The following is a 27,811-nucleotide window of genomic DNA, read 5'->3' as shown; positions in this document are numbered from 1 at the left end:
TAGAGATAGTAATGAATGAAAGATAAAGAAATGAGGAAGCAAAGAAAAAATAAATACAGAAAAGGAAGAAGGTTGGAAATAGATAAGAGGAGTGCTTCCAAGAGACACCAGTGTAGGAGACCGGCTCCAGGAAGAATGAGTGCTCAGAGTCCTGAGTCTTAAGCGCTCTCCCCACTACCCGTTTTCCCTCCCACTCGCAGAGTCCTGTGCGACAAATTCGCGCGCACCCACATTTTAGCACCTTTCAGTACTTCCAAATATTCATGACCATGATTTCGGACTTTTAAGTGTTAATATCTAATCTCATTAATGTAATTAATTAAAGATCTAACCCTTGGGCAGATATGTTCTGGTTAAGAGTGCGGAACTTATGACTGACTTGAATCTTTCATCTTGAAGAACCACTATCCAGGTATTTTTTTATTTCTCGCTCAGACTGTACCAAACCACCCGATATCTTAGCTGAGGATGAATAAGAAATTACATTTTCTTTTATAACCTTTATTCTCAGAAACGTTTAGACGATATTAACACGATCGATGATAAACGCTTTACTTTAAAATGTAATCGCCTTTTTTATTTAAACTTTTCCTCATGATTCCAAGACTATTCATACTTTTCTTATAAACGCAATGTACAAAGTCAAATTTGATGAAATTTTGAAGATAGTGACTGCGATCTCTTTACCGTACAATATTATACTTGCCTGTCAAATAAGATTGCAGAACTTACAACAGTTCGTTTACCCTAATAACTACTGCACGATCTCCTAACACCACACGATCCCGGTGCTTCAACTGAAGAAGTAAACAGACTTCAAGACGCTATTGAGATCAAAGTCACCAGTCGTCGGCACATCCCCCAAAGTAAAATTCAGCCTCATTTTCGATTTATTCAACAACGATGACGTTTTATCCATTTGCCTGCAAATAATTTATGAATAATTAATTTATTAGTGACAAAAACAAATATACGAGGTATATGAGTTGTATCACGATGAGAACACGTACTCCGGCCTATATGCATATTTCTGTAGCATAAACTCCGAGAGGTTCTGTAAAATTGGTTGCGAGTGAAGTGCAACGAATTGTTCCCTGCATATCTGCAATAAGGGAACAGGCATAATAAGAAATAATAAAAAGTACCAATGGTATAGAAAATCATTAGCCAACTGTAATAATAGATACCCTATTCATGATTTCTACATCGCAGGCGTGTGTCCAGAAGCAATCGTGTACAGAAACAAACGTGATCTCAGCACGTTCGCAATATAAACTCGTCAGCATCATATGAGTCGAGTCCAAGGAGTGAATAAAGTTGGGTGGAAATGCGTTCTTCTGCTTCAACGTATTAGGTCTCCTGCAATCACAGATTAATAAGGATTATCCAAGTATCGTGGGTCTTGCTCCACGGGAACTTTCGGAATTTTATGATTGAACGAAAAATAAAATCTTTCTCCGATTCAAGAACCCACTCGTTAGATTCCATGGATAGCAGCTGGTGAATCTTGATCGAAGCCAAACGATTATGAGTTTTACTATAATGCTGTAGCACAGGCAATCCCAATGGCGTTATCCACTCAACGTATTGTCCGGTTACTTGAGAAACAAGACGAGCGCATTCGGTTAACCAATCTTGTATCTCTCGTGCACTCTTGAACATTGTTCGTAAACTGTCGAAAGTTTTGTTGACCAAATACAAGCTCGCGTCCCATACGTGCTCTTGCGGAAAATCTTCTATATCTGTAAAAAGACAAGATTTGCCAGATAAGACAGTATCCAAGCTAAACTTATAAATGATATGTCCTGTTAGCAGACAATATTACCCTTCAATTGCCTTGCAATTTGAAGTCTGGCACCGAATCTTGTGACGCCGTAAACGGTCGTCATTACTGTTTGTTTCACGACCTTCCTTCTGATAAAGCCTTCCAGCACTTGTGCTATCTCCAGACCCTGACTAGCCTCCTTCCTTCGTATATCATCGATCTGTAATATTGCAATTGTCAAAAATCCAGCTTGTGCAATTGAGGTAATAGAAAATGGAAAGACAGTTACCATAGCGGCCACGGTACTGTAGACATCCTGAGGTGTATCGGCGGGATACAAATTTACACTCGCAGCACCGATCTGATCTCTACCAAGAGCAGCGTAATGTTGAAGACCGTTGCAGCTTCCATCCTGGTGAATAGGAAATCTGCTCAAATATTGAGCAGGATCTTCGCTTTTTAAAGCTTGAGCGATTTCCTTGCAAGCAGCCAGCGTTTGCCATGGCTCGTCCGAAGTGGTCCACCACTTCTTTCCCTAAAAATGCGAATATACGTAAGAAAATATTTGAGCTTGAATCTTTTCACTTCTTCGGACACCTATTTCATACAGCAAAGACTTACAGTGAGAGGTTTGTTGGCGCTATCCAAAATATCATCTAAGATTTCATTGGCATATCTAAGACGCTCCTCGATGGGAGATCGTTTTTTAAATCCTGTCAAATTTATCGTATGGATTTTCAACCAATCGAGTCCATTCGGACCTAAAGGTTTTCCTTTAGCGAATACAAGTAGTGATCGAGCTAGATCAGATCCTAAGTGATTTAAATGAGGTGGCATAGGATAGACACGTCCTCTAAAGTCCATGTTATGTGGCAGCCAAAATATATCTCCCCTAAACTATTAAAAATTTTCTTAAACAGTCCAGTTAATTCAAATAAAATCTTATCGTCCGATGAGACTAAAATACTCACGTGATTAGCAAGGGACAATCTATACAATGTATCACACCATAAAGAATACATTTCATTTTTCTGTCGTTTGTACAATAATCTTAAATTTTGTACGCGTTTCCTTTCCGCTTTGTCAGCATCTGAACTTAGCATTGGCGGAGGTGTTAGAACAGACGGTGGTCGAGCTATATTTAACTCTTCTGAACCCCCATTTTGGAATACCTGTGGAACACAAATATATGAAAACCTGAGAAACTCTTTTGAAACTTTTGAAAGAAAATATAGAAGCAAGGTTATATTTACCTCAATGGCGATGTCGAGTACTGAATTGTTGACAGTCCACGGTATACTACCAAGTTGATTCAAACTATCCAAAGCTGGATATATTTGTTTCGGAGGAATAGATTCAATTCTAGCTCTTTGTTGTATCTAAAATGTAGTATCATAAAATGATTGTTCGATAAACTAAGATTGAATTAGGCAATTTGACTTACAGCGCTGTGTGGAAGTCTTATAAGAGTAGTTTTAGACAATATATAACCGCTACTTTGTGTTGAAATCCAGGGACGTGGAGGACATTGTGATGGAATAAGATCCGTATTGAAAGTCAAAGTCTCAGGTCTGGAGTCTCGATAAAGTTTCGCGAGAAGCGGATGCGGTTTGATCTGTTTAATAAAAGATATGTAAATAAAGGAACGATCCTTGGTGATGATATATACATATATTGATTATTCATCGATAAATGAATTTTACTCACTTCGTGCTTAACAAGACGACCCTGTATTCGGAACAATGTGTAAAATGCTGGAAGAAAATGCCGTGACTTCTCGTTTGCTTTTAGTCCCTTCACGTTAAATTTTAAATCCTTAAGAATAATACTGTATAAGAACTTTCCGACTTCGCTCAAAATATTAACTGGCCATTGTACGGTTGCAATGTTTGGATTCACACCACTAGTTCGATTTTTATGTTCTAAATTTTGCCAGGCTGTACGACTATTTGGGTAGTCCTTCCCAGTTAAATACCAGTCACAATATTGCGAGTAGAGACTAAGTGTCTTGTCCATAACTCCATTACGGTTTTTGATCATGATCTAACAAAATATTTGTTTATAATGTTAGCGAGACTTTTTAACGAAATAAATATAAATTATTTAGCGTAAATCTTACCTCATACTTCATGAAAATTCTTTGACCCAACTCACGATAAAGCACGGACAACGAAGGACTAAAAGTTTCTGATCCTTGAGCTAATTGTTTGCCAGCTCGAATAATGGCATTAACATATTCATCTGAGTTCAAGACTTGTAAATAAGGATGCAACATTATCAAATTAGATTGTTGTATCTCACGCTTTTTCAGCGAATTAAATTCTCTCAGAAATGCCTCCTTTGTTGCAGCGTGCCACATGCTTTCCAAAATTTGTATCTGCCTTCTCTATTCGAACCCAATACGAAGCCAGGGTCATCTATCGATATGAATTGTAAAATAATTGGAAATAAAATAATGGTAATACTTACAGCCTTTGTTGTTTCTTCTGTAATTGCACTTTGTTTTTCTACACTGATTATTTCCACGTGTCCAATTACTTCGGCCTTTACTTGTGCCTGAAGTCTGTTAAGTAAATTCTCCTTGGTAAATAAACCAGCTGCAGGACTACATTTGACTTCAGGCTGTTCAGATATATTATTCAGAAGACTAGATTCGTAATTTGTATCTGGTGGATGATACGTAGGCACATAGTTTGGGTTTATAAAGCGTATCGCCTTTATAACATAATCTTGCTGGTCTTTTAGGAATTTGACTTCGTTCATTATGGCGTCATATGTGATATTCGATTTCTGCATATGACGTTTCACCACCTCAAGAAGTTCTATGGGAAAATAGATGTCAGTAAAGCTGAAACTGCCACAGTGGTGAAATTGAAAATAAAATATATTGTAAAGTTAGGAGCTATTTAGGAGCTAATTAAGTGCTCTAATGACAATTTTAGAGCTTGACCTCTTTCAGTCAAAACCTATGGTGGTGCTAGCTCAACAAAAAAGTTGGAATCGCCACAGTGGATTTAAGAGCTAATTAAGTGCCCTAATTAAAAATTTAGAGCTCTGTGGCGGTGCCAGCCTTATTCCCGTGGTAAACAAAGCATATTAAGTATTGCATATTATTTAATTTCTTAGAATTATCTTACTAGAGTCACCTTTATCTAAAATTGAGTGCTTCTTTCGCGCGATGCATTCCAAGACTGCTGCCAGAATTTGCTCGTTAACAGGTAAATTGTCCTGTTCTATTGCATTCAACATATCCACTATTCTGTCCGTATTTGTAGTTCTTGCAAAGTTATTCATCAATTCTTCGTAAAGTGAGACTTGACTAACAAGTGGTATGTTTGAAACGTTCAATCCTTGCTTTCTGTATCGCATCAATGTACCAAACGCTCTGGATAACATTTCAGAGTTAATGCAAACGTTAATAAAAGCGCATAAGTTTCTCCTTAGAGCTTCTTCCTTCATTTTCAGATTTATCTCACTGATTTTCTCTTTAATCAACAACTCGTTCTGCTCCTTTTTCAACCTGCTCCTCTGTTTACTTGTGCTGTGAATAATTAATGTATATTGAATGGATTAGATTACGGGATTCTTTGATGATTTAATTATTCCTATAAACATACCATGAGTTTACATCTGACGCTGCTTCTTCGGTTGTCGTATGATCTACGCAACTATTTACTTCCAATGACTCCATAAGCGCTACATTCTTAATGACTTGACCTTGGTCCGAAATGCCTGATGCTTCCAGATCTTCCAACACACAATCATCTTCTTCCTCTTTTTTATGCTCATCAGTTAATACTTCTGGCACTTGGCTAACCTTATGTTTATCCTGAATGAACAGAATGGCATTGTATAGCTTTAATGAATCCAGGAAATTCGTGCAGATTTGAAATTAACGTCTATTAAATATTTACCATAAAGTATGAGTTACTGCTTGCATTAAAAGATGAATTTCTCTTAGAATTCTTTATTTTGTGCAATTCATCTAAATCGATTTCAGGTCTATCAACTAACATCGACATTTGTGATGCATTGAATGTCTGAATGGCAGCTTTTCTATTACTTGTTGTGGATTCAGTAACTATAAAAATATAATATTAAATACCTATTTGATAATACAACAAAGAGGCTATCTTTAGATATTAAGCAAAAAGTATTACTTTCTAAAAGTTCCGCATACTTCTTCATTCTCTTCTTCACTTTCTTCTTCACAGGATTATTGTGTATTGCCATGTTTATAGTAGTTGATCGTTGTCGAGTCGACACAAAACTGACAGCTATCCAATATTACACAGATTCAACATTAAAAAGCAATTATTAATATAAAATAATAATGCAAAATCAAACATAAATATATAACTGACAAGAATATCCCAAGTAGCTTTCAAGAAAGATATGAATTTTTAAAAAATCTTGACTCAAATTGACAGACAAAAAGGTATAGTTTAAAAAAAAAAACTAATATTACCACGTCCACAATATACTATACCGAGCAGCCTAATAAAAATTTAATAAAAATATAAATAAAAACAACAAATGATCTCGAAAATACATAGTACACGCGCAGGTAGAAAAAGAATAAATTGCGCAAGTAATAATCACATTAAATAAACATTGAACTAAGTAAACGATATGATTACATAAGTTCAATAATAGTACTAAAATTATTTTATATACATAAGCAAACGATACCGCTCAAAAACAAATAAAACTTACGTGTCGGCGTTTTTCTGTGAGTAAACTTGCAGAAAGAGCACACATGGCTAGACTGTTGTACGTTGGCGTGCACGGACGTTGTATAAGAATAGTGAAAGGATGCACCACGCAACTTAAGAAGTCTGTACATTTTATTAATAACAACGACAAACAATTATTCAATCATTACACAAAAATCAAAGAACTCAGTAGCCCGAAAAGCCACATGAGCGGCCATGTTACACTGATTAAAGGATATGGTAACAACCGGATGCAGCTCTAGCAAAGTTTAGAAAGAGTGGGGATAATAATAATTAAAACTGAACTTCCTATTGGCTCCTGAAAACTACCAATTGAGCAGCAGCCAATAGAGTGCTCGAATCTACGAGCTGTCGCTACGACAACTCCACTTGCAAATCGAACATAAATTAAGTTGCAAGGTTCATTCTAAACTAAGCAACAATAATGAATTTTTATGATGTATTCCATAAGTAGTCCAATTAATCGTTAGATAATAATTGTCCAACATTAAACAAAACCATGAATAAGTGTGTCACGACATATCGCTTGAATATGAAATTTTTGGAAAATAAACGTGCGGAAAGGCCATAGATTAAAAGTCGAAATAGAGATGCTTCTTCTATTTTAGTTTGTATATTTGTCGTCTGGTGACGCTAAAATAATGGTGTCTTGCGTTGACTTTTTTAAAAGACCAAATCAGGAGTTACCTAATGGTACTGCATTCAGTTCTTCGTACAGAGAGCAACCCAACGAGACGTATACGCATAGCGATCTGCATCCGGAGCACAAAGAACTAAGCAAACCAAGCACAGCCTTTAGGTAAGTAGAATAATATCTCTGAAGACAGGAGTAAATGTGACTCTGTAATATTTTAAAATCCGTGCCCAATTCTTATCGCGTCCAATTGTTATCCAGAAGCGCGACTTTTTTAAACGTCCTTCAGATCGTTACTTTGGTAATTGAGGAGCGTCGAATTGTAATGGTCAGTGACATCATAAAAATTATGACATAAAGTACAAACAATAATTGTACTAAAGCATGGTTAATGAATTTTTATAAGAACCGCATAGCAAAGCGAGAAAATAAACAAGTAAAGATAACGGACTGTATTTTGAATAAGAAAATCCTACAGAACCGTTAAGTGTTAATTCTCAACTATTTCTTCAAACTTAAAATCATTAACAGCGCTATTTCTAATTGACGAGAGCTATAGGAGGAAGCGTATGCAATCGCAATATTTATTTATTGGAACAATTAACAAATATTAGGCAAAAATACCGATATCCTTGGAGTAAGGATAAATAATAGACTTCGCGTACTATTCACAGCGACTATAATAAATGGGATTTTTAACCAGTAGCAGTGTACATAAGCGTTTCTTATTCTACACAGAAGTAAATTCTTTGAAGTGAGTGGCGCTAGGATCTTAATGACAAGTTCTATTTATAGTTATAATGCCAGCCACAATGCAGATGCTGTGCAACGAAAGCCAATAGGCAGCCACTTATACAAAACGTATCCCAGCTTGTAGTGAATCGGTTCAATAAACTTCACTTTCGAACCTGCACGCGATGCTGTTTAGATAATTGCTGCTCTTGCCGATGCATTAGAAGCAGTTAGATCCATTAAAGAGTTGAAATAGAATTCTCTTGAAGAATTTCAAAATGATCCCAAGGCTGGAGACGTGTACCTCGTTAGAGCCTGAAGAAAGGGGAGAAAAAAGTGTTCACTTTTGACAGCTGGCACCATGTGTGTCACAGAAGAGACCCAAAGAACTTATTTCAGAGATACACACACTTTCAAAGAGACACCAATGCACGGCTTTATTATTCTTGGCTAATTCTAAACGTCCACCAGGAGATTTCAATGCCTGAACCTTCTGCAGAGACCAGTATGCAATTTTGTCTTTCTCAATTAATCCAAAAGAATTATTCTTTCGACCAATTTTTATCCTCCATTTTCCAAGGCTACGTCAAGATTCTCATTAAAGATATTCGCTTCAATCCTTGGCGCCGCTTCCCAACAAGGAGTCCATTGTCTCCCACCACAAAACTTCTTGATCAATGGATCCGTCATCTAAATCATAAGAAAAAGGCAGCGACTCCTGTACTCGCTCAAGCCCACGTTGGAGTCTGCATATTCATACACATATACCAGGATTTACTTCTTTGGTGTAAAAAACAAAAGAATTACAAGAAGTGAAAACGATACACGCTCATACAGTGGATCAGCTGTACATTCGACTTGCACTTTGATGACCTCTTTGGTTTTGCCTCTTATATGCGTCATATTCTATTTCAATTAGCTCAGATGTATATTAGGATGCTTCATATGTCCAGAGTTTCATTCTCTTTTTTCTACTCAAGATATATATACACACATATATAGATCATCTCAGTATATTTGTGTGATAATTATCAACAATGTTTTGAATTACACTACACAGTTAGAAAGCATCACAGCATCAGTAAGAGAGAAAATCTTGGATTTACATACGTATGTCAGATATTAGTATAGGATGTCTCAGGTAGAAGAGGCATCACATGTTGAGGCTGTATCAGCTGTACTGTACATAAGGGATGGTAGGATCTACTTGCACGAAACAGATGGCTCTAGAATTGGACCACATGGCCTGTACTGAGAAACATAAAGTCTTAAGCCAAGAGTAAAGAAGTGGAGTGAAGAAATTTCTGTATGAGGAGAATATAGGAATAATGCAGTTTCATTGATGCAACTGTGTTATGGAATGAGGTCGCCATTAGCTTGTATATTTTTTGAATGAATTCGATTTCAAGAATCTCTTGGTTGATAATCAATCGAATGCGACATACGCGATTGATCGATATGCCGTTGCATCGGTAATCAGACGGAGCGACCAAACGACTTGGAGTAACGACAACTCTCGTTAATGACGATCGTTCATGCCAGTTAGGAAGGGTCATCGTCGTCGACCCGAGCACTGATTATCTCCTCTGGTTGGTTATTGAATTGAATATTCGTTGAAAGGCATTTGACACTATCGAATCGTATGGACAATAGTGTAATTATAAGAGTGATCTAACCCGACTTTCAAAAGCATTTGCATTAACAATTAAATACGTCAGTGATACAAATTAGTGATAATTAATTTTGCTACAGGTTGTCATTAAAAAAAAAAAGGAAGAAGAAGAAAAGAATAGTGATCAGGAATCACAATGTGGCTGCCAACTGTTGGTTTGATGTTACTTTGCCTCTACGCGAGTCCCTGTAATTCTCGAGAAATCACGTAAGTAAACTTTTGACCTGTCAAGATAGCAAAATGATATTTTTAGGATATTCCGGGAATTCCCAAATGGGACGTGCGTACGTACTGTGAACGTACGAAATTTCGGAGCATATGCAGATAATGTTGCTATGTCCAGTTCAGATGAATGCTCGGTACTTTGAATGTTGAGGATGAAATTGGGTTATGTTTAGAATATCATGTGCTAACTGAGACGCAAGGATAAGCCAAAAGCATTTTTGACTTTCAATATTGTAATTTTACTTTAATGCGAGTCTGTCGATGTCACATATAGTCACGATGACATCAAGGATGCAATGCTAAGCCTGGTGCACATGATGCGTGATAATACTGAAAAGTTGGAGAGACACGAAGCGAGAGAACGAGCCTTGGGCGAGCAAATGAAGAAGACCATATCTTTGTTGACCAAAAGAGTCTCTACAGTGGATGGATTGAAAACACACTTGACTAAGATGGACGAGCGTATATCAGGAATTGAGCGTTTGATTACACAGGTAAGGTCCGAGTCTTGGATCATTGATTTATTGAGAAATAACTGCTTCATCGTGTCTTGTAATTACCAGAGAGACGAGAGAGAGCGGATACAGATGCAAAAGACGACTGACGCTCTTGAGGATTTAGAGAGCAGATTGGAAGGGTGGTTGACAAATATTGAGAACAAGGTGGCGGAAGTGAATAATCGACCGGAAGTAACTCCGTCAACGGCACCGGAGAAGGTGTCATTGGACGTAATGAGAAAGTTGAATGACACTGAAGCAAGATTGGCAGGTCAGATAGCAACCCTTGAAATCGGTATAGAAACAATGGGGACTAGAACTAAGGACGAGGCGGCTTTACAGGCAGACAAGATACAAACTGTGTTTACTCAGGTGAGAGATCGTTTGTTTATTAACAAGAGAGTAAACGTTAACTTAATTTCGTGTCAGGTAAGGGACATCGGTGCTAGGCTCGGCGACATGGAATCTGGCTTAGACTTTGTTAAAGAAAACTTAGGTAAGATTCAAGAGAATCCCAAGGAACCAACGGTGGATGTGAATCCGGCGATGGAGATGCAAACGTTGATGCTCAGCAGGGTGAAGGAACTCCTGGAGGACACCTCAGAACGGATTCGTGAATTGCCTAAGTAATTATCACATTGATTCCTGTCTATTCAATTACACCGTGGACTAGGGTCTCTTATTGAGCATTGTTCCCTTCAGAGTGTCAGAAGTTCAGACACTGTACAACGAGAGTCAGATGTCCCTGCAAGAGACAAAGCACACCCTGGAGAACGTCATTCAGCGAGGGATAGACGGGGTTGGGAATAAGGTATCAGAAAGTAAAGAGGAAGTCAAAGATACTGTCTCTGCACTGAGGTAAAACCCTTCGTCAGGCTACTAAAAGTCCTCTGACATATTTATCAGACTTATTTGTCTCCATTCTAGATTGGATCTCGCAAACAACGCAGAGAGGGTTAAGAAGGATTTACAAGATTTGGAAAAAGGACAGTCTGTTATGGTTTCAATGGCCGATCACGTGTTGGACACAAGAAAAAGAGTAGAATACGGTGTGCATCAGATACTGTTGGAGGTCGGTGACCTGGTGAAGGCTCAGGGTACCAGTCTGAATACTACATTAACTGAAAGGTTCGACGGTATCTCTAACGACATAATAAACAATCAAAAAGGCGCATTGGCGAATCTAACAACCAAGATGGAGCAGGAGATGAATCAGGTAAATCTTAATACAATCTCAAATTAATAGAATCTAATGTGTTCGATAACCCTCAAAAATAACTCTAGGTCTGGAGGCAGATAAACGTGATGTATCAGCAGATGATGGAGAGCGCCAAAGCCCTGGAAAAGTTGCACAAGCAAAACGAGGCTTACGTAAATGGTACAACAACGACGATGGGCAGCATGGAGAGCAAGGTAATAAAAGCTAAGTGTATTCCACAGCGATCCAACGAATAATCAATGTGATTAAAGGTCAGCGAAATAACAAAACGCATGAGGGAAGTCGACGAGAACTTGAATTACCTCCTGGGACGTCTCTCGCTGGTAACCCAGGAATTCAATCAAATAAAATCCGGCCTGGGTACAGCACTGGATAATATCAAAGCCTCGTTCAAGGAGGTTCAAGATAAGGCCAAAGATCTTAGTACCCCTGGACCACATCCGGTCCCTGAGCATCACAAGGAAGTTGATGAGGCACGATCCTTGGAAACTTCATCGGGTGAAAGAGTACCGGAAATCAGTAACATATTAAGCACCATCGCGAATTAAATTCGTAGGACAATTAATATGATCTACGGTCTACGTGCCAAGTGCGGAAGCCTGCCTGCACCGTTAGGATCCGACTGAGCTACAGAAAAGGAATCAATGGAGACTCGAAACGCAACGCGAAGGAAACTCTGACTTCACAGTTATTACTCAAAAAAAACGTAACTGCATCCTGATACGCAGGATTGACGGCAATTACCCTTGTAAATAAAAATTGTATTTTGTCAATGCAACAAATACAAGTAATGCGATACAACACTGTTCAATCAATTGTCCAATCACTGATAGTCATGAAACTTATCTTCATCGAACGAAGCATCGAAAGATCAATTAGAAAGTAAAAAGAAGGCTCAAGCAGAGTCAAGTTCGTTTAGTAAGTCCTCCCCCCCCTAGTGTTGTAATAATACAATTATTGTAATAATAATATGATAATAGTAAAAATAGTAAAATAATGATTTTTTTTTCCTGTTTACGTAATTCACCACGCTGAGAATATTTGACAGGTGGAGATGAACTCTCTACGAGTTTATGGTTTAAGAGAAACTTTTGATGACTTTGGTGACGCCACGTACGGCCGACATGTAGAGAAGAGCTGCTAATCTTTGATGAGATAGGAGAGTGCCCGGTCGGAGTTTCCCCAGCACCTTCAGGTCATCCAGAAACAGAAGCCACCTGGTCGCGGACCAGAGGTTGTCAAGGACTTCCACGGTCTCCCATACCAGGAAGTAGACTGCAGCCGCCGAAGAATCTCAAACACCGTCGTTGTACACTTTGGCCTATTTTGTATCCGATAGTTGTCCTAACATTTAGCATCCACCAATTCAATAAGAAAACTTAAGGAAAAGTGATAAAAAGATTCCTCGTATGTAATAATCGCATTCAGATAATTTTTCGTAAATAACCGAGCATCTGTTTTGAAAAAAATAGAAAGTTGTGTCGGTATGAAAAGAACTAGAGAAAAATAACAGAATTCAGTACGTCCTATAAATATAAAAATAATTCTAGGTCTCGAGTAACCTGCCCGATGGCTCGGCGAATTAAATTCTCAGGACGATTATTAATATGATCTACGGTACACGTGTTAAGTACGGAAGAGTCTGCACCACCAGGATCCGATTGAGCCACAAAAGAGGCATCAACGGAGACTTGAAACACAAAGACAAGAAACTCTGAATTCAAAGTAATTATTCAAAGAACGTAACTACATCCTAACGACATTATTCAATCAATTGTGTAATCACCAATAAAGGCTAAAGCAGAGTCAACTTCGTTTAATAAGTCCCCCCTATTGTTATAATAATACAATTATTGTAATAATAATAATATGACAATAGTAATAATATTGTAACGATGACGATAATGATCATGAAGATAATAATAACAGAGATAATGATAATAATAATAATAAAAATCATCGATTCGTACAAGTAAATATACAGAATAATTTATGGTGATTATGTTACCCGAGCATCTTGAGGAGAAGCACTTTTACAACGTTATCTTTTATATTATCTTTGTTCATTCATTCACTCTCACAATATGCTGCCTGTACATCCTCGTACCCAGGATGGCTCCATAAATTTCATAAAACACTTGGACTCTTTCGCACCATCCATATCATCATTTGCTTTGGCAAAATGCTTGATGTAAATTTAAAAACATTATTACTTGCGATCAGGAAAACGTTACTTACAATAAATCTTTCACTGTGCATCCACGCGCAGAGACTGTCGGATTTCGTTTATACAGATATTTAATTTCCCTCTTGTCTCTCTCCTCTTGCCTCTCTGGACTGGACATACAAAATAAGTGATGCATTACAAATGCGCACAAGCATATAGCATCCTTTACTTTCATCGATTAGTCAAAATCAGACAAAGCTTAAATCCATCTGATGACACTTTGAATGTACATAATTTTGTCACAGTGCAATTACAGTCTGCGAAGACCTATTAAGACCAATGAACATGCACCGAAGAGGTGAAGTCCTTCTCTTCGATGAGAACAAGAGAGTATCATGTAGTTCATGCGAAGAATGATTAGACTAGTAAGAATTATTTGTATACGAATAAGCAATCAAGAATATCATTTTGATTTAAAAAATAAATAGTTAAACAACAATGAATGTCATGTCATAGGTATGTACAGTCGATGGAATGTAACTTTAAGCAACAATATATATATATATATATATTTAATATTGTTATATCAAATATATATAACTCAATCCGAAATACTCTGCGCGACAAATAGTGTAGTTTGCATTATATGCTAGTATATATAATATATACATGATATTTATATATTATATATATATGCATCACATAATATACATAATATTCTCGATACATTAAATTCAATAGTTTTATTACATTATTATCGCTCGTGTTAATGCATGGTGATATCGATACAGAAGTTAGGATTCACGATTCTGGCAACAGATTGGGACTGATTGGGACTGGGACTGGTTGCCAATGCACTGGACTGGCCAATGCACTGCAATGGCGAAAATCTAGAGGACGCAGGCTCAGCCCCTTTGTAATCTGCGCGACCCTTCTCTTGCGCTCGACAGGTTCGTAACAAGCGGCACGCGAACAGTTGTACCCGTACATAGAATACTAAGCCTTCGATGTTACGCCCCTGAAGCAGGTTCCCTACCCACGTGTAACGGAGTCGTCGACCGGTAAACTTGGACTGGCGAGAATGGATGTTGCCATAATCGAGAATCGTACTGTAAGTGTGGTTGTGTTGCCAGTGAAGTCAATGTGGGCCGCCTGTATAATATTTACAGGTCTATTCTCAATTGCGACGAACCAGTTCAGAGAAGTGATCACTTATGATTCTGTCAGCATTCTTTACACAAATCAATCGGTGCTCCTTTGACATCTATCAAAACCCAACGATCACCCTCGACTTGAACATTCCTGAATATATATATATATCCATGGCTAGTGTAAAAGTCCAAGAGAGCGTCCACTAATTACACATTACCAATAATGTAATTAATTTTATTCACGACTGAGCTATAATAGCCACTTTATTCCCTGAAAAGCAGGACTGAAGTAGCATTTTATTCCCGCATATTTGGTTTTCCCGCAAATTTACGTTATTCCCGCAAAATTTTGAAAGTTTTGAAAAGGTGAAAAATTGAAACATTTTGAATTTTTTGAATATTTCGAAAAACGTATATTTCCATCATAATGACGGTGGCTGAGTAAGTCCCACTTTTCAGGGAATAAAGTGGCTATTACAGCTCAGTCGTGAATAAAGCACTATATGTAACACGAGAGTACAGTCGGTTATTCCCTCGGGTGATTTACTGCCCTCGGTTCGCTCGGGCACTAAACTCTCACCCGCGGGAATAATCAACGACTTTACTCCCTTGTTGCATAATGTACTATTACATATAATCCACACTAGCCGTACTCGTATAACTCTCTTTAGATTTCACCTCGTTTAATCCTCTCGTGTATATATATATATATGTATATTAATTAAAAATTAATATTAATTAAATAACAACGCTCCTTTCCCTACTACTGTTTTCTCTTTATTAATGATTTATGCCCAGTTCGTCGTCAACTCTCGTCGTTCCCGTCAGGAACGGCACAAACGAAGAGTACCAAACGAAAAAGAGAGAAGAGAAAGAAAAAGAAAAGAGCCGGACAACATGTGTACGATAACGTGCTTATTTATTGATGAAATGCTATTGCTTGTCGCCAAAAAAGGACACTGCTTACCCATATAATAATGAATCCAGGTTCTTATGCGTAATAACGTGGAGCGCGTGTTTAAGATTCTTTGACGCGACGTACAGGCAAACGTTCGTTAGAATGCGTCGCACGGGGGAAAAGAAAGAAAAAACATAACCAAAACTTCAATTAATTGTCCAATCGCACGATTCGGGCTCACACGGTCCCTTAATAGTTTCAGATATCACCTATCACGCGTAATTAAAGATGCGTGCGCGTAAATTGTCTGGTTCTTGTTTGCCGTTTTGTCATTTGCTATCGTCGCGCACGTACCTCACGATTTATTTGTTCGTTACGATTTTAATTAAAAATTTCGATAAGGTACCTACTACAAAACCCACTATATTCTCAGCATCCGATGATTTCGAGAACTAATTCATTAAACACGTTAAATTAATTACTCCGATTAAGATCACTCCCTTGTCTTTTTTTCTTCTTTTACCATCACGCACCTTTCTCGCGTAACAGCTAATCAAATCTTTTCATTATTATTTAAAAACGGTTAACGCTCGCATTTGTATTCTCCTCTCTCTCTCTCTCTCTCTCTCTCTCTCTCTCTCTCGCTCATCCTCACGAATCTCGCAATTCTCTTTCTCTCATTAGCATACACACAATGCATAATTTGGTTTTAGTTTCATATGTACAGCGTGTCAATATTTAATTAAGAACTATGTGTTGTTATACTTATGGCTTACTCGTTTACAGGTTGCTTCGCATCTTTGCATGGCGTAAGGTATAAGTGTCTCTTATTTATTTTTCATTTTCATCAATATTATTTATATTCAGTATTATTATATGCCTCCTCGCCCATCCCTCCTCACCTTATATTCCTCTTCACACATTAATGTTAAAAAGTTGCAGGTCCGCTATATCCAGCTATTGTTAAACTTTGCACACTGTGTATAAAAGGTCAACGAGTACTCTCTCTCTCTCTCTCTCTCTCTCTCTCTCTCTCTCTCTATCTCTTCATATTCTTCACGCACTTTCTTATAAGATTTCCAACATATAACCCATAAGGTTCACCAGAGAGTCTTGTGCAGAAATGATAACGAACAAGTGAACGTCGCAGTGCGTCATCTGATTCTATGTTTAACCCTTTCTCTTTTAATGAACTTAAAAGCAAAGGGAGAAAATAAAGATAAATAATAAAAAAAAAAAGAACGCTTTGTAGGCTTTAATTGGAATTTGGAGCGTCTGGATATCCGTGCGAGCTTCTCTTTAAGACTAAGACTAGAGGCGAAGACTTGGACGCGAAGAATTTTCATCTCAAGAGACTCCCTGTGGATGGCAACGAAGACGGCGAGGTAGGGAGTCATGGTGTGATAGGAGTAACCATCAATTTCTCATATCATTTATCACTCTTTCTTTCCCTGCTCTTTCTTATTTATTTTTCTGTATCTCTCTCTCTCTCTCTCTCTTTCTATCGCATTCATCCATTCTCATTTTCGCTCACAATCATTCGATGCAACAATAACGTGGCGAAAAAGAAAAAAAAACAGTGTTGCGCACACGTCACCCGCTATATAATTTAACAGCCCTCGAATGTTTATCGTTATTAAAGCCATTACACATCTTAATCCCTTATTTATTGTACCCTATGTTAAAGTCTTACGAATAAATTTGTGCTTCCCTAACGCTATAATGTCTATATCTTACAGTTCGTGCCTATAAGTATCCGTTTAAAAACCGACGAAGCACACACGCGGGAAACGATTGAGAAATACGAAAAGAGGATGTAAACCAAAGAAAATGGATAAATTAATAAAAAGGACTTAATGCTCTCGCGCTTACTTTGTAAGACAACGCTGATGACTATATAGGGTAAAAATGATGATGACCGCTGGATCGATGCGAAAATTTATTTCACCTCTTTATGGTGGTGAACGAATCGAGGCAATTTCTTTTCTTTTTTTTGTCTTAAATTAAACATCTTGTCATCACGTTGAGCATTGAGTTGTTTTTTCTCTTTTTTTTTCCTTCTCTCTCTTTATCTTTCTCCTTTGTCGTATCAAGGGCGGAAATTGACAATGGCAAGACAACGCAAGGGCTTCCCTACAGAGTATCGACGTACGATATGATTGTTACAAATTACTAAGAAAAAGTTGAGTGCATTACGATCACTCTTGTATTGGAGTGTAAACTGTGTCTTTTTCATTTTCACTCTCTCTCTCTCTCTCTCTCTCTCTCTCTCTTTCTCTCTCTCTCTCATTTATTCCAATCAAAAGGGCTGACTAGACGCATTCGCTTGAACAATATTTAATGGCAAACTTTAACTACCGTGGATACAACGAACCCAGGAATGATTATTTTACGCATTGTTTCATATATTTTTTTTTCATCATATGTCTCCCTTAAATCGCTTGGACTGACATTTTGAAATTCTAGAAGTTCGTTCGTTCCCATCGATTACATCCTCCTCTCTTTCTCTCGTGCACACATGCTAGTCAATGCAATTCGCAATTTGGTGCACAGTTTATTTGACTCACCTTAAAACGTCACTCATTATACCCATAGTGATACACTATTAATTAGTAACGCAGCTCGACTTAACATCCTCAGTGTATACGTTATTAGATCTTGTACAATAATTGGATCCAGATTGCCCGCACTTAATCAGATACAAAAAAGTGAAAACCATCAGGAACATACTATCCGATTGCTAAATAATAACCATCAGTAAATTCAATTATGAATGTAATACAGAATTCATGTTATCGAACAAGCAATAAGTAGTTGTCACTGGGTCGTTTGGCCTTGCGAAACACAAGTTGAAGAATAATAAACATCAAATTAGAGTAACTCCAAGTCTATTCCCTTCGCAGCCTTCGTAATGAATCCTATTCGATTTCTGTAACAGATAACTGCGTAACAATCTGAATCAAGATACTTTAGATTGTTACCGCCAGAATAATTTTCCCAGTTACACAATCTCTCACACTCGTTCATAATCTCCTTAGATTCTCCTTGTAATACCAAGGACACAAGAGATTATCAACCTAACAATCAAAAAGCACATGCCATTCTTAAATGAACCCACGCGGTTAAAGTAAACGTTATCAGTTTTTCTTGAGCTCCTCTAATAATTCTCTATTGTTACACGATAAACGCATTTCACGCAGAAGACAATCATCGTCATCCCCATCACCATACCAAATCGTCCGCACGAATAGTATTAACGTACTTAATGTTGAAGCATTTCCAGTAATTGTAATGGACGACCATTTATATTAATTATGTTATACGAGGAGGAAAACTGTGGCTAACATTAACCGCTCGCAGGAATGTTACACGTTATTTTAGATGCATTTGAAAACTCCTGTTCAAAGCTTCCCTTTATTAACCATACTTCATTCGTATTAATGACTTTTTTTTTAGCAACACCAGAGTCACCGGTAGTTGCCCTTTCACATCATCTTCACTCTTTTTTCTCCTTTTACTTTATTAACGTTTGTCCTTAGTTATCTCTCGTTCATCTTGTTTATCTCTTGTGCGTCTCAATTCTTTGCAGTGCTCATGTGCTTGGCGAGGGAACATAATATTTCGACGGGTATGCCTCTCGTCGCGCACCCCTTTTTATTTCCTTTAAAATTCAGAAATACGAACGGTCAAAGATGAAAGCGCAATTACTCAGCGCCACCGCGAGATCGACGTTCGCAAAAGGTCAAAGGCGTTACTCGCGAGACGAGTAAATAGACCGTTCGTGCGATAACGTTTAAAATGTTCCCCGGCACAGCAAAGTAATTTCGAACGTACCCCTTTTATTTACACCCCCAATGCAATGGAAACGTCATTAAAAACGACTAGCCTACGAAGAAGCATCGTGTTAGGATGTCGTGCCAAAAATGCACCTATACTCTCAAGCTGAATCTGCCTCGCGTAAACGTAGAAAAGTAGGATGCGCACGTTCTCTCAGTTGAGTATGTTATTGTTAATGCATAATTAATCCTTTATTTCATGCCTTTGCTTTCTTCTTCCCTTAGCTGATGCGCTTACGAGTCCGTTTTACTGTAGCACTGTCCACTTGTATGTTTCGTGATGCCCGTATGTGTTTTCTTGGCTATTTTCACTTTTTTCTATTTTTTCTTTTTCTTTTCCTTTTCTTTGTAAACCACACTCGCAGTTGTTGCGAATCGCGCCGCTATTACAAAAGGGATTCACGAAATAAAGCTATGTAATTAAATTCGGAGTATTGGACGCATCATACCGGAGCGCAGTAGATTATTAATTTTTCGGCTAAGAGTATAGCGATAGAAGAGTGCCGGATACACACGCTTAATGAACATTGGGATTTTATCGAGTTTCGAAGCGATGCGCATGTCGCATTGGCAGCTTTCAGTGTACGAATAAGTCTATTCAATTCGATACAGGATGTGACGTTTCGTTTGGTATCATTACGTCAAATTGTGATAATTTGTATTAATGTAGCCAGTCTGTGCGTTTTTTTTTTTTTATATGGCGCATGCGCACTGTTGCAATTTCAGTGCTTATAACTTTGGAAAAAAATGAACAGTTTGATTGGAACATTGTTGGTCATGATGTAGTGTGCAAAAATGGTCATTGTTGTGAAGTTAAATTTAGAATATAGAAATTAATATAGTGTCTTGAGGATTGTTATGCTATGCTTTTGTCGATAGACGTTATCTACCGTGAGTGTTTTGGTCGCGACGAGCTGCACATGCTATTCCCATAATTGCGATAGTATCCCTTCACTCTTCCTTAGATTGTACTCTTAGATTTCGGCTAAAGTTAGGCGGCTGCTAGCTTGAGTCGCTAGACGTGGATATGCGCAGCTGACGTTTGCCACGCCGTTGGGGGTGAGAGTGGTCCTAGCTGCTGGTAGAGGCAATTGGACTTACAGGGCTCAAGGGACTGCGGGCCAGATCCCTTAAGCAGCCGGTGAGTGTGATAACTAGCTTGCGACTGCCAGCACGGTCACGATGTTCACACAGCCATACTCCCTGCCAAGTACCCAGAGCCAGTTGGCCTTCCGCAATTGGAATACTTAAGGAGGAACCCAGAAAGCATGCTTTCACATGTGCTGGCTGAGAACATATATCATTGGTTAGATCGGCACCTTACACAAGTCACTCTATACCACATAGAATTTTATATAAGCTCACCATGTCATCAGGGCCCTCGCAACTATGTCTGTAAGGCATTCCTTCAGGAATGATTTTATTCAACATCATCTCCATGTCATCTCTCACATCCGGATCCCAACTTTCGTTCAATGCCAGACTGGCTGATGTGTGAAGAACTATAACAGAGAAGTAAAAATGTTAACCTCAAAAACTGAAGTCCTCTCGACCACAAAACTAAGGATATTAAAAAGTAATAACTCGTGGATCTCTCAATGACAAATTAAAGGAGCGTGTTCACGCGAAAATATTAAACGATCCATATTTTTAACAATCCCGAAAATAAACTCGCATCACAACAAATATTCTTAATTCTCATGATTCACCGGGAATCAAATAAACGCCTTAAATCCTAAGAATAACCCAAGATTTAAATTTCCAATAAATATAGGTTACATACTTTGTATATGACAGAGACCAACAGAGAACTGACAGAGTTCAGGAATCTGCCTTAAAATTTCCTCGGTGACGAGGTGGACGCCCCGATGCTGGGGTCTTAAGTTAATCTTCTTCTGAAACCAGGCGGAGCCGATTTGAATGCCTTTATTCGACGAGGCCATGATAACCTCGGACCACTGCACAGCTGAGCAGAGGGAACGTAGAGCTTAACGAAAGTTTCGCGAAAGAATAATTCACCACGTAGATAAAATATAATCGAGTAACCGTAAAATCACAAGAGCTCAGTTACGAGCTCCATCGGGGAGGCACAAGCTGGTTAGCTACGTTCCCCACGTAGTTGATTGTGATTAGAAGAAAAAAAAATAGAAAAGATCCTCGGCTACGAGCAAAGCGGATCTAACCACATTTTTCTTCGGCACGTATACCCGGCCGCCCGTACGATAACACCAGCACGCCTCGCGGTATCGCGCAAAGGTTAGGAGAGATAACGATTGACTTGACGTCCACCACTCCTCCTGCTGCTCTCTCTTCGGCCCATGGACGCAAGTACACGGCCGCGCACATCTACCGACTCGTTCAAGTCGTAGCAGCAACCAGCCGAACCGATCCCGAGTGAACAATGCTGCCAAAACATTCGGCCCTGAAACGATCCTCCTTGTGAAAATCTACCACCTACACTTCCCAAGCCACCCCCCAACGTCCTTTTCACCTGGCACAGGCCGTCCTGGCACAACGCGCGTTTCCCTGCGACACCAGGGCTATAAAATCAATCGTTCTTTATTATCGAACGAGACGAGAAAATATAGAAAACGGTACCACCATTTTCTCTAGTTACACGCAGCCGTTCTCTATCGCCTGCGCTCCAGAAGATTGTCCCGAACGATGCTAATTATCCCGTAATACCATTTGTCCAGGTTCTTATTTAAAACCTGCAGCCTCTCGTGAGACGTTTTACAAACTTATGCAATTCTGGAACACTGCACTTTGTTCTATATACAAAAATGAAACAGAATTTCTTCTTAGACACTCAAAATGTATTTAATAAAAATTATTTTTACCCATACCATGTTTGTTAGCATCGTTTGAAACATCGCTGGTGCTGCCCTCTGTCTTATTTTTCTGGTATTAATATATATGAATCACTGACAGTGAGGGACTCGTGAGCGAAATATATCAGCGGTTGAGCGGCCCCATTACACCCAGCCGAAGTGGAGAGATTAGAAATTAGTCGGAGCCGTATTCATGGTTACGCCGAGCAGTAGATAATTGTTAATTATTGTATTATAATATTCTAATTAATAAATATTAGTCCTAATAATGATCCTGCTCGAGGTCAACAATAGGATACTAGAAGAAACGTTAAATAACAAAATAAGGAATGCCTTGTCGGGGTGAGTAAGAGAAACGGTTTTATGGTTGTGTTTCTGTTTTTTGTGGATTTATCAACGCCGTCGATGCTCTCGTGTCAGGGCGGTGTCCACCGATGAGCTAATGCATGATTCCTTTTATATCTCTAGAAATCAGAGGTTACTTCCTCTTTAATCTCGTTGGTTCCTGTTCCTCGTTATCGCGGTTTAGAACTGGAAATTGACAGAGCGCCCGACCCTATACTAACCTCACCTTTGGCTATGCACTGCTGCTACTTTATGACAGTTTCTGTCATGTTATAGAAATAGATTATTTGTTATACATGAAAGATATTCATTCATGCTTACTATATGCATTATTAAAAGGAAAGCTGTGTGTTATGCTGAAATTATATTTTTTAGTCTGTTGGGTATTGCTTGCAATATTTAAAAGTTATGATTCATCTTCGTCACTTGTATCGGAGTGTAATGTCTTTCTGTAGAAATGGCAGCATTGACTATTTAGGAGAATAACGTTATATGGTATATAATCCTGTGATTGGATTGTGACAGGGATTAGTAATTGTGAAAGAACCATATGGGGTATCAAAGTAATTGATGTATTCTTATTTCAGTCACAGACCAGAATCCACAGACGTCATTATAGCTGACTTTGATGGAGTATTATTTCATGTTTCGAACTTAAGTGGAGACAAGTCAAAACTTAGAGTAAGTGAATCCAAAGAAATATTTGACCTAGTTAATTAGATCCATATCTTGGCATTCTGAAGTATCTATATTACGTCGATTCTCATATGCATTTACAGATAAGTATCTTGCTCAATTATTACAAACAATTGCAAGAGCATGGTGCTGATGAGTTGCTCAAGAGAGAGTACGGCTCTCATCTTACTACCCCAGAAACTGGTATGTTAAAAGAGGATGTAAAATCAGTAATATGCATGACACATAGATAAATGATTCATCTTTTTATCAGGGTTCAATGTCTCGGTGTTGGTAGACTTGAAAGATTTGCCAGAGGACTGGGAGAATTTGGTGAAGAAAATAGGTCTCTTGAAAAGGTACTGCTTCGACAGTGTCTTCGAAAAGTATTTCGATTTTCAGGAACAGGGAGTGGAAGAGAAAATGGCAGTGATCCACTACAGGGAAGAAGAAACTATGTGAGTTCTCATCCATAACTAAGACACTGCAGTATATAATTCTCTAAAAAAAAAAGCCAAACTCGATACAATTTTTCATTCACACTTCCAGGTGTATCAAAGCAACGAACGACAGAGTCACAGTCGTCTTTAGCACATTGTTCAAAAACGTGGACGATATGGTAATTGGAAAAATGTTTCTGCAAGAACTAAAGGAAGGTAGACGAGCGAGTCACACGGCGCCTCAGGTTCTCTTCAATCATCGCGAGCCACCACGTGAACTTCAGGATTCGGACGCGGCTGTTAATTCATGCGTTGGATACATAACTTTCAGTATGTCTTTCTTTCGCTATGATAATGTCACTAATGAATCTCTGACTATGCATGCACAGTATAACATTAACAACATCTTTTTCTTCCAGTACTGTTTCCACAGCACACGAACAAAGAGTCCCGTAAGAATACAATCGACATGATACTAATGTTCAGAGATTACTTGCATTATCACATCAAGTGCAGTAAGGTATATATTCACTCGCGGATGCGTACCAAAACCAGTGAATTCCTGAAGATCCTGAACCGAGCAAGATCCGAACCGAAGAACGTTGAGAAGAAGACTATTACGTGAGTTTAAAATAAAGCTCAATTATAATTCATACAATTATACCTCAATTCTGTCAATTGGGTAAACAATGATTCTTCTGTTTCAGGGGTCGAACGTTCATCCGAAAGGAATGAGTTTAGTGAGTCAATCAATAATGTTAATACTAACTAAAAATCGAGATAAAAGAAGAGAAGAAAGGACATTGATTGGCCTTAGACCGTCACTTGAAAACTTGTACATTTCGCCAGCGAACTGTCTTCAATTGTTTTACCCTTTCGAGATAAAGACGGTCGTGGCACATAGGATTAGTCAGCTAAGAGCTTCCCATCCCCGACAGTATAGAATTCATACTTTTCATGCGATACAGGCTAGACTCACTTTTAATACTATGAAAATTATCATGAGACAATTTTTCACGAGATAATCCCATCTCCTTAGGGTCTCGCTGTACGAGGACAAATCGTTGTAGCAAAGTTTCTTTACTTTTATCGATTAAACTGTCGCTTCTTTCGCGTTATTTTAATAGATAACAATAACGTTTCCGTTCAAGCGAATGAACGGTGTGTACGAGCGCGACAGTAACAATGATTCAAGGTACATTCGTCTTTTTTGGCGAATTTATCATTAGGTCCTTGTTTTCTTTATAAGAATTAAAAGGTTTTTAATTATTATTATTATTATCACATACAGTATAGTCAATATCGAAGCGGGCTTGTAAGAAAAAATGAATTACACTGACCTAAGGAAATGAAGAACAAGACTGGTTCGTTGTTTGAGGCCAAACGAAAAGCCCGTTGCTCGTATTAAATTAAATTGGTACTCTAATAATCGTGCATGTCTTTAAAGTAATCAGTCGGTAGAACTTTTGAAATCCTCTGTACTGTACGATTTTTCGGTGTACGATCTTGTCATTGTTCAGTTGTATGTACGGAAGCCAAAATAGGACGTTTTATCGTATTAGGGAGATAAACCGTTAGGATCGTCATGTATTTCCAGTTGTTCTGGTTTTAAAATGAATTAACGCACAAGGAAGCAGAGCTCATAAATATTTTTCCTTTACTGTTTTTACTTTGAAAACTGTGAGAGCACGTATGATACCGAAACGATGTCTCCGTAACTCTTTAACTTCTTAAGAAAAATATAAAGAAACAAAAAAAGAATTACAAGTAACGTACGTACTTGTAAAGTAAGTTTAACTGTTGTAGTCAAGAGTGTAAAAGTCCATATCGATAAGAAATTGTAAAAATTTCTACGTCGAGTCGGAGGACAATGTGGAAAACTTACCAAAAGAAAAAGGAGTGAAACCGAAGCCCAAGTTGGATCAAGTTTTGAAAAAGATGTAAAACGAAAAATATAAATAAAACATGTCTATCCTGTATCGCCATAAAAGTCAATGGAGATGTCACGTGGCTAAGTATGATTCGGTCTATTGTAATTAATGAAAGAACAAAAAAAAAAGAGGGAAAAAAAGTTGAGCAAGATAAGGAAGATGCAAACCACAGGAAACACTGGCGATTGGGATAACTATAGAAAGAAAGGAAATATGGAAAGCAAGAGACAAACGTAAAAGCCATGAGAACAGAACAGATTCAAAATGAAAAAAAAAAAAAAGTGGATTATTGTTAAGCGTTCGCGTTTTTTCAATGCGCATGCGTCGTTAACCACTTAACATAGAACATTGTTTTTGTAACAAATGATTATTTTTATTTCCAATCTTTACTTATTATATATGATAATTATTATAAGATAATAAAGAAAAACGAAATTACTAGAGAGGCCAGATAGCACATCTATTCAATTTGACAAGTCTGTCACAGTATATCTACACCTGTACGGATCACTACCCTTCTTTACTTTTTGTAAATCCAAAAAAAAAAAACCAAAACTAAAATCCTTATCATTCACGTCAGGATGCTTTTAACTCTATTACGCGTTTACACTAACACCTTGGATGTTTCTACCCTTATCGATCAACGATCAGAGGACGCCTGGAATCATGCAAGGATATAAACCAGGGTGTGCCTCTTGGAAGTATTCATTAACAGCCGCACCCTTCTTTCTATCAGACTCCAACCCTACAACATCCCTATTGTCGATTCAGTCCTGAGTCTCCAACATCTGCCAGCGGTACCAGCTGATAGAATTCACCAGGTGAACTCGCTTGTGAAAATATCAAAAGCTCCTGTATATTCAAGTAGAACTAGTGAAGAACCTGGAAATACTTTGTAAAGGGATATGAAATGCTGGAACTAATGAACAGCACCAACTCTACTCAACCTAAGTTTATGATAACAACGTCGACCTCACAACCATGTTCTCCAGACGAGATACCAATTGGATCTGGTGATTGCGTCGGTCAAGGTTTCGAGCACTGGCTCGAGAAGCAGACTGTCTTTGGATTTCGTCTCTGGCAACTTCTTGGGATTATATTTTCCATCCTGCTTACAGTCACCATTGCTCTTTGCTGTTGTATCAGGTTCAGGATACCCAGAACTAAGCAAGAAATAGAGGCTGATTATATCAGGAAGAAGATTACTAGGAACTTTCGTCAAGAACTTACCAAGATCAACGACGAGGAGATGGACGAGATGGATCTGAGAAGAGGTATGTATGCTCTTTTTCGTTGTTCTTCGATCATTGGCATTGATCCTGTGGATGATTCAGTATTTTCCGTTGGTAGCCCTGGACAGAGTGCGCACCGTCTTCGACGCTGAGAGCGAACTGAGGAAACAGCAGAAGGAGATCATGTACGACGAACCTCGCAGTGGATTTCGTGCGAGATTCAATACCATGTTCAATGGAATGGGAGTAAGATTTGCCAAGGGTGAATCGTCGGAGTTCAATCGTGTTATCTGAACCATCAGAGTTCATCGATGTTATCTGATCTTATTGGATAAGAGGATAGAATTGTTATATATAAATTCAGGAACATTGTCTCTCCAGTAATTTTTTTTAAACACTTTTACGAGGAGTTGAGGATTCTTTCTTTTTCTTTTTGTTTTCTTAATTTCGTTAGACAAGACTGCTCGGAATCTTGAGACTAAATATAATCTTTATTTTTTATTTTTATTTTTTTTTCGTAGATACAATACATAAATTAATTTAGTTCGCATGCAATTGTAATCTACGGCAACGAATAATACATCTTTCTCACGACGAACCAGTGACTTCTTGAAGATTTGGAACGTCGTGTTTATCTATATTGTACATTTAGATTTTCATCTTTATATGGGTCAGGCTTTTTTTGCCTGCCTTCAGGAAAATGATGTGGCATTTTCCTAGTTTGTAATTATATCTTAGGATCATTCGATTACGCGTGATCGATAGCCGATGACGAGATGAATGCGTGAATAAAGTGGAAAAAAAAAGGTATAGGCAAAGGATAAA

The 27,811-nt window shown here is 38.2% G+C and overlaps 5 protein-coding genes across 8 annotated transcripts; 3 read left to right on the top strand and 2 right to left on the bottom strand.

The window, feature by feature from the left end:
- Positions 1-485: 485 nt before the first annotated feature.
- On the bottom strand, positions 486-6,728 carry LOC107271940 (DNA-directed RNA polymerase, mitochondrial). Its single transcript, XM_015748553.2, has 18 exons — positions 6,482-6,728; positions 5,926-6,042; positions 5,680-5,846; positions 5,383-5,594; positions 4,912-5,306; positions 4,235-4,587; positions 3,885-4,151; positions 3,473-3,808; positions 3,210-3,380; positions 3,019-3,144; positions 2,737-2,937; positions 2,387-2,662; positions 2,055-2,300; positions 1,826-1,985; positions 1,475-1,742; positions 1,188-1,359; positions 1,011-1,102; positions 486-923 (listed from the first exon to the last, which is right to left on the bottom strand). Exons 1-18 carry the CDS (start codon positions 6,609-6,611, stop codon positions 794-796), a joined length of 3,819 nt encoding a protein of 1,272 aa, XP_015604039.1. The 5' UTR covers positions 6,612-6,728; the 3' UTR covers positions 486-793.
- A 432-nt stretch (positions 6,729-7,160) lies between these two features.
- LOC107271934 lies at positions 7,161-12,291 on the top strand. Of its 2 annotated transcripts, XM_015748545.2 has the most exons (9): positions 7,161-7,300; positions 9,620-9,746; positions 10,039-10,258; positions 10,328-10,633; positions 10,691-10,887; positions 10,964-11,119; positions 11,189-11,477; positions 11,546-11,674; positions 11,732-12,291. In XM_015748545.2, the coding sequence occupies exons 2-9, from the start codon at positions 9,676-9,678 to the stop codon at positions 12,026-12,028; spliced, it is 1,665 nt and encodes a 554-aa protein (XP_015604031.1). In that variant the 5' UTR covers positions 7,161-7,300; positions 9,620-9,675; the 3' UTR covers positions 12,029-12,291. The 2 variants fall into 2 exon arrangements, with proteins under 2 accessions (XP_015604031.1, XP_015604032.1); XM_015748546.2 differs by lacking the exon at positions 7,161-7,300 and having other exon boundaries at positions 9,494-9,746.
- Positions 12,292-15,557: 3,266 nt separating this feature from the next.
- On the bottom strand, positions 15,558-22,376 carry LOC107271935 (UPF0047 protein YjbQ). Of its 2 annotated transcripts, XR_003061022.1 has the most exons (4): positions 21,316-22,376; positions 20,898-21,034; positions 16,699-20,819; positions 15,558-16,336 (listed from the first exon to the last, which is right to left on the bottom strand). XR_003061022.1 is itself a non-coding variant. In XM_015748547.2 (3 exons), the coding sequence occupies exons 1-3, from the start codon at positions 21,473-21,475 to the stop codon at positions 20,604-20,606; spliced, it is 513 nt and encodes a 170-aa protein (XP_015604033.1). In that variant the 5' UTR covers positions 21,476-22,376; the 3' UTR covers positions 15,558-20,603. The 2 variants fall into 2 exon arrangements, 1 of the variants encoding a protein (XP_015604033.1); XM_015748547.2 differs by having other exon boundaries at positions 15,558-20,819.
- Positions 22,377-22,476: 100 nt separating this feature from the next.
- On the top strand, positions 22,477-25,871 carry LOC107271937 (probable actin-related protein 2/3 complex subunit 2). The gene is made up of 7 exons (XM_015748551.2): positions 22,477-22,705; positions 23,296-23,389; positions 23,488-23,587; positions 23,658-23,841; positions 23,933-24,153; positions 24,243-24,444; positions 24,531-25,871. The coding sequence occupies exons 1-7, from the start codon at positions 22,632-22,634 to the stop codon at positions 24,556-24,558; spliced, it is 903 nt and encodes a 300-aa protein (XP_015604037.1). The 5' UTR covers positions 22,477-22,631; the 3' UTR covers positions 24,559-25,871.
- Positions 25,872-26,205: 334 nt separating this feature from the next.
- LOC107271938 (transmembrane inner ear expressed protein) lies at positions 26,206-27,811 on the top strand. 2 transcript variants are annotated; one of them, XM_025089183.1, is made up of 3 exons: positions 26,206-26,575; positions 26,656-27,028; positions 27,105-27,811. In XM_025089183.1, exons 2-3 carry the CDS (start codon positions 26,665-26,667, stop codon positions 27,278-27,280), a joined length of 540 nt encoding a protein of 179 aa, XP_024944951.1. In that variant the 5' UTR covers positions 26,206-26,575; positions 26,656-26,664; the 3' UTR covers positions 27,281-27,811. The 2 variants fall into 2 exon arrangements, with proteins under 2 accessions (XP_024944951.1, XP_015604038.1); XM_015748552.2 differs by having other exon boundaries at positions 26,206-27,028.

This window comes from Cephus cinctus, unplaced genomic scaffold (assembly GCF_000341935.2).
Source record: "Cephus cinctus unplaced genomic scaffold, Ccin1 Ccin1_scaffold1062, whole genome shotgun sequence".
Taxonomy (NCBI): Eukaryota; Metazoa; Arthropoda; class Insecta; order Hymenoptera; family Cephidae; genus Cephus; species Cephus cinctus.
This window is presented reverse-complemented; position numbering and strand designations above follow the sequence as displayed.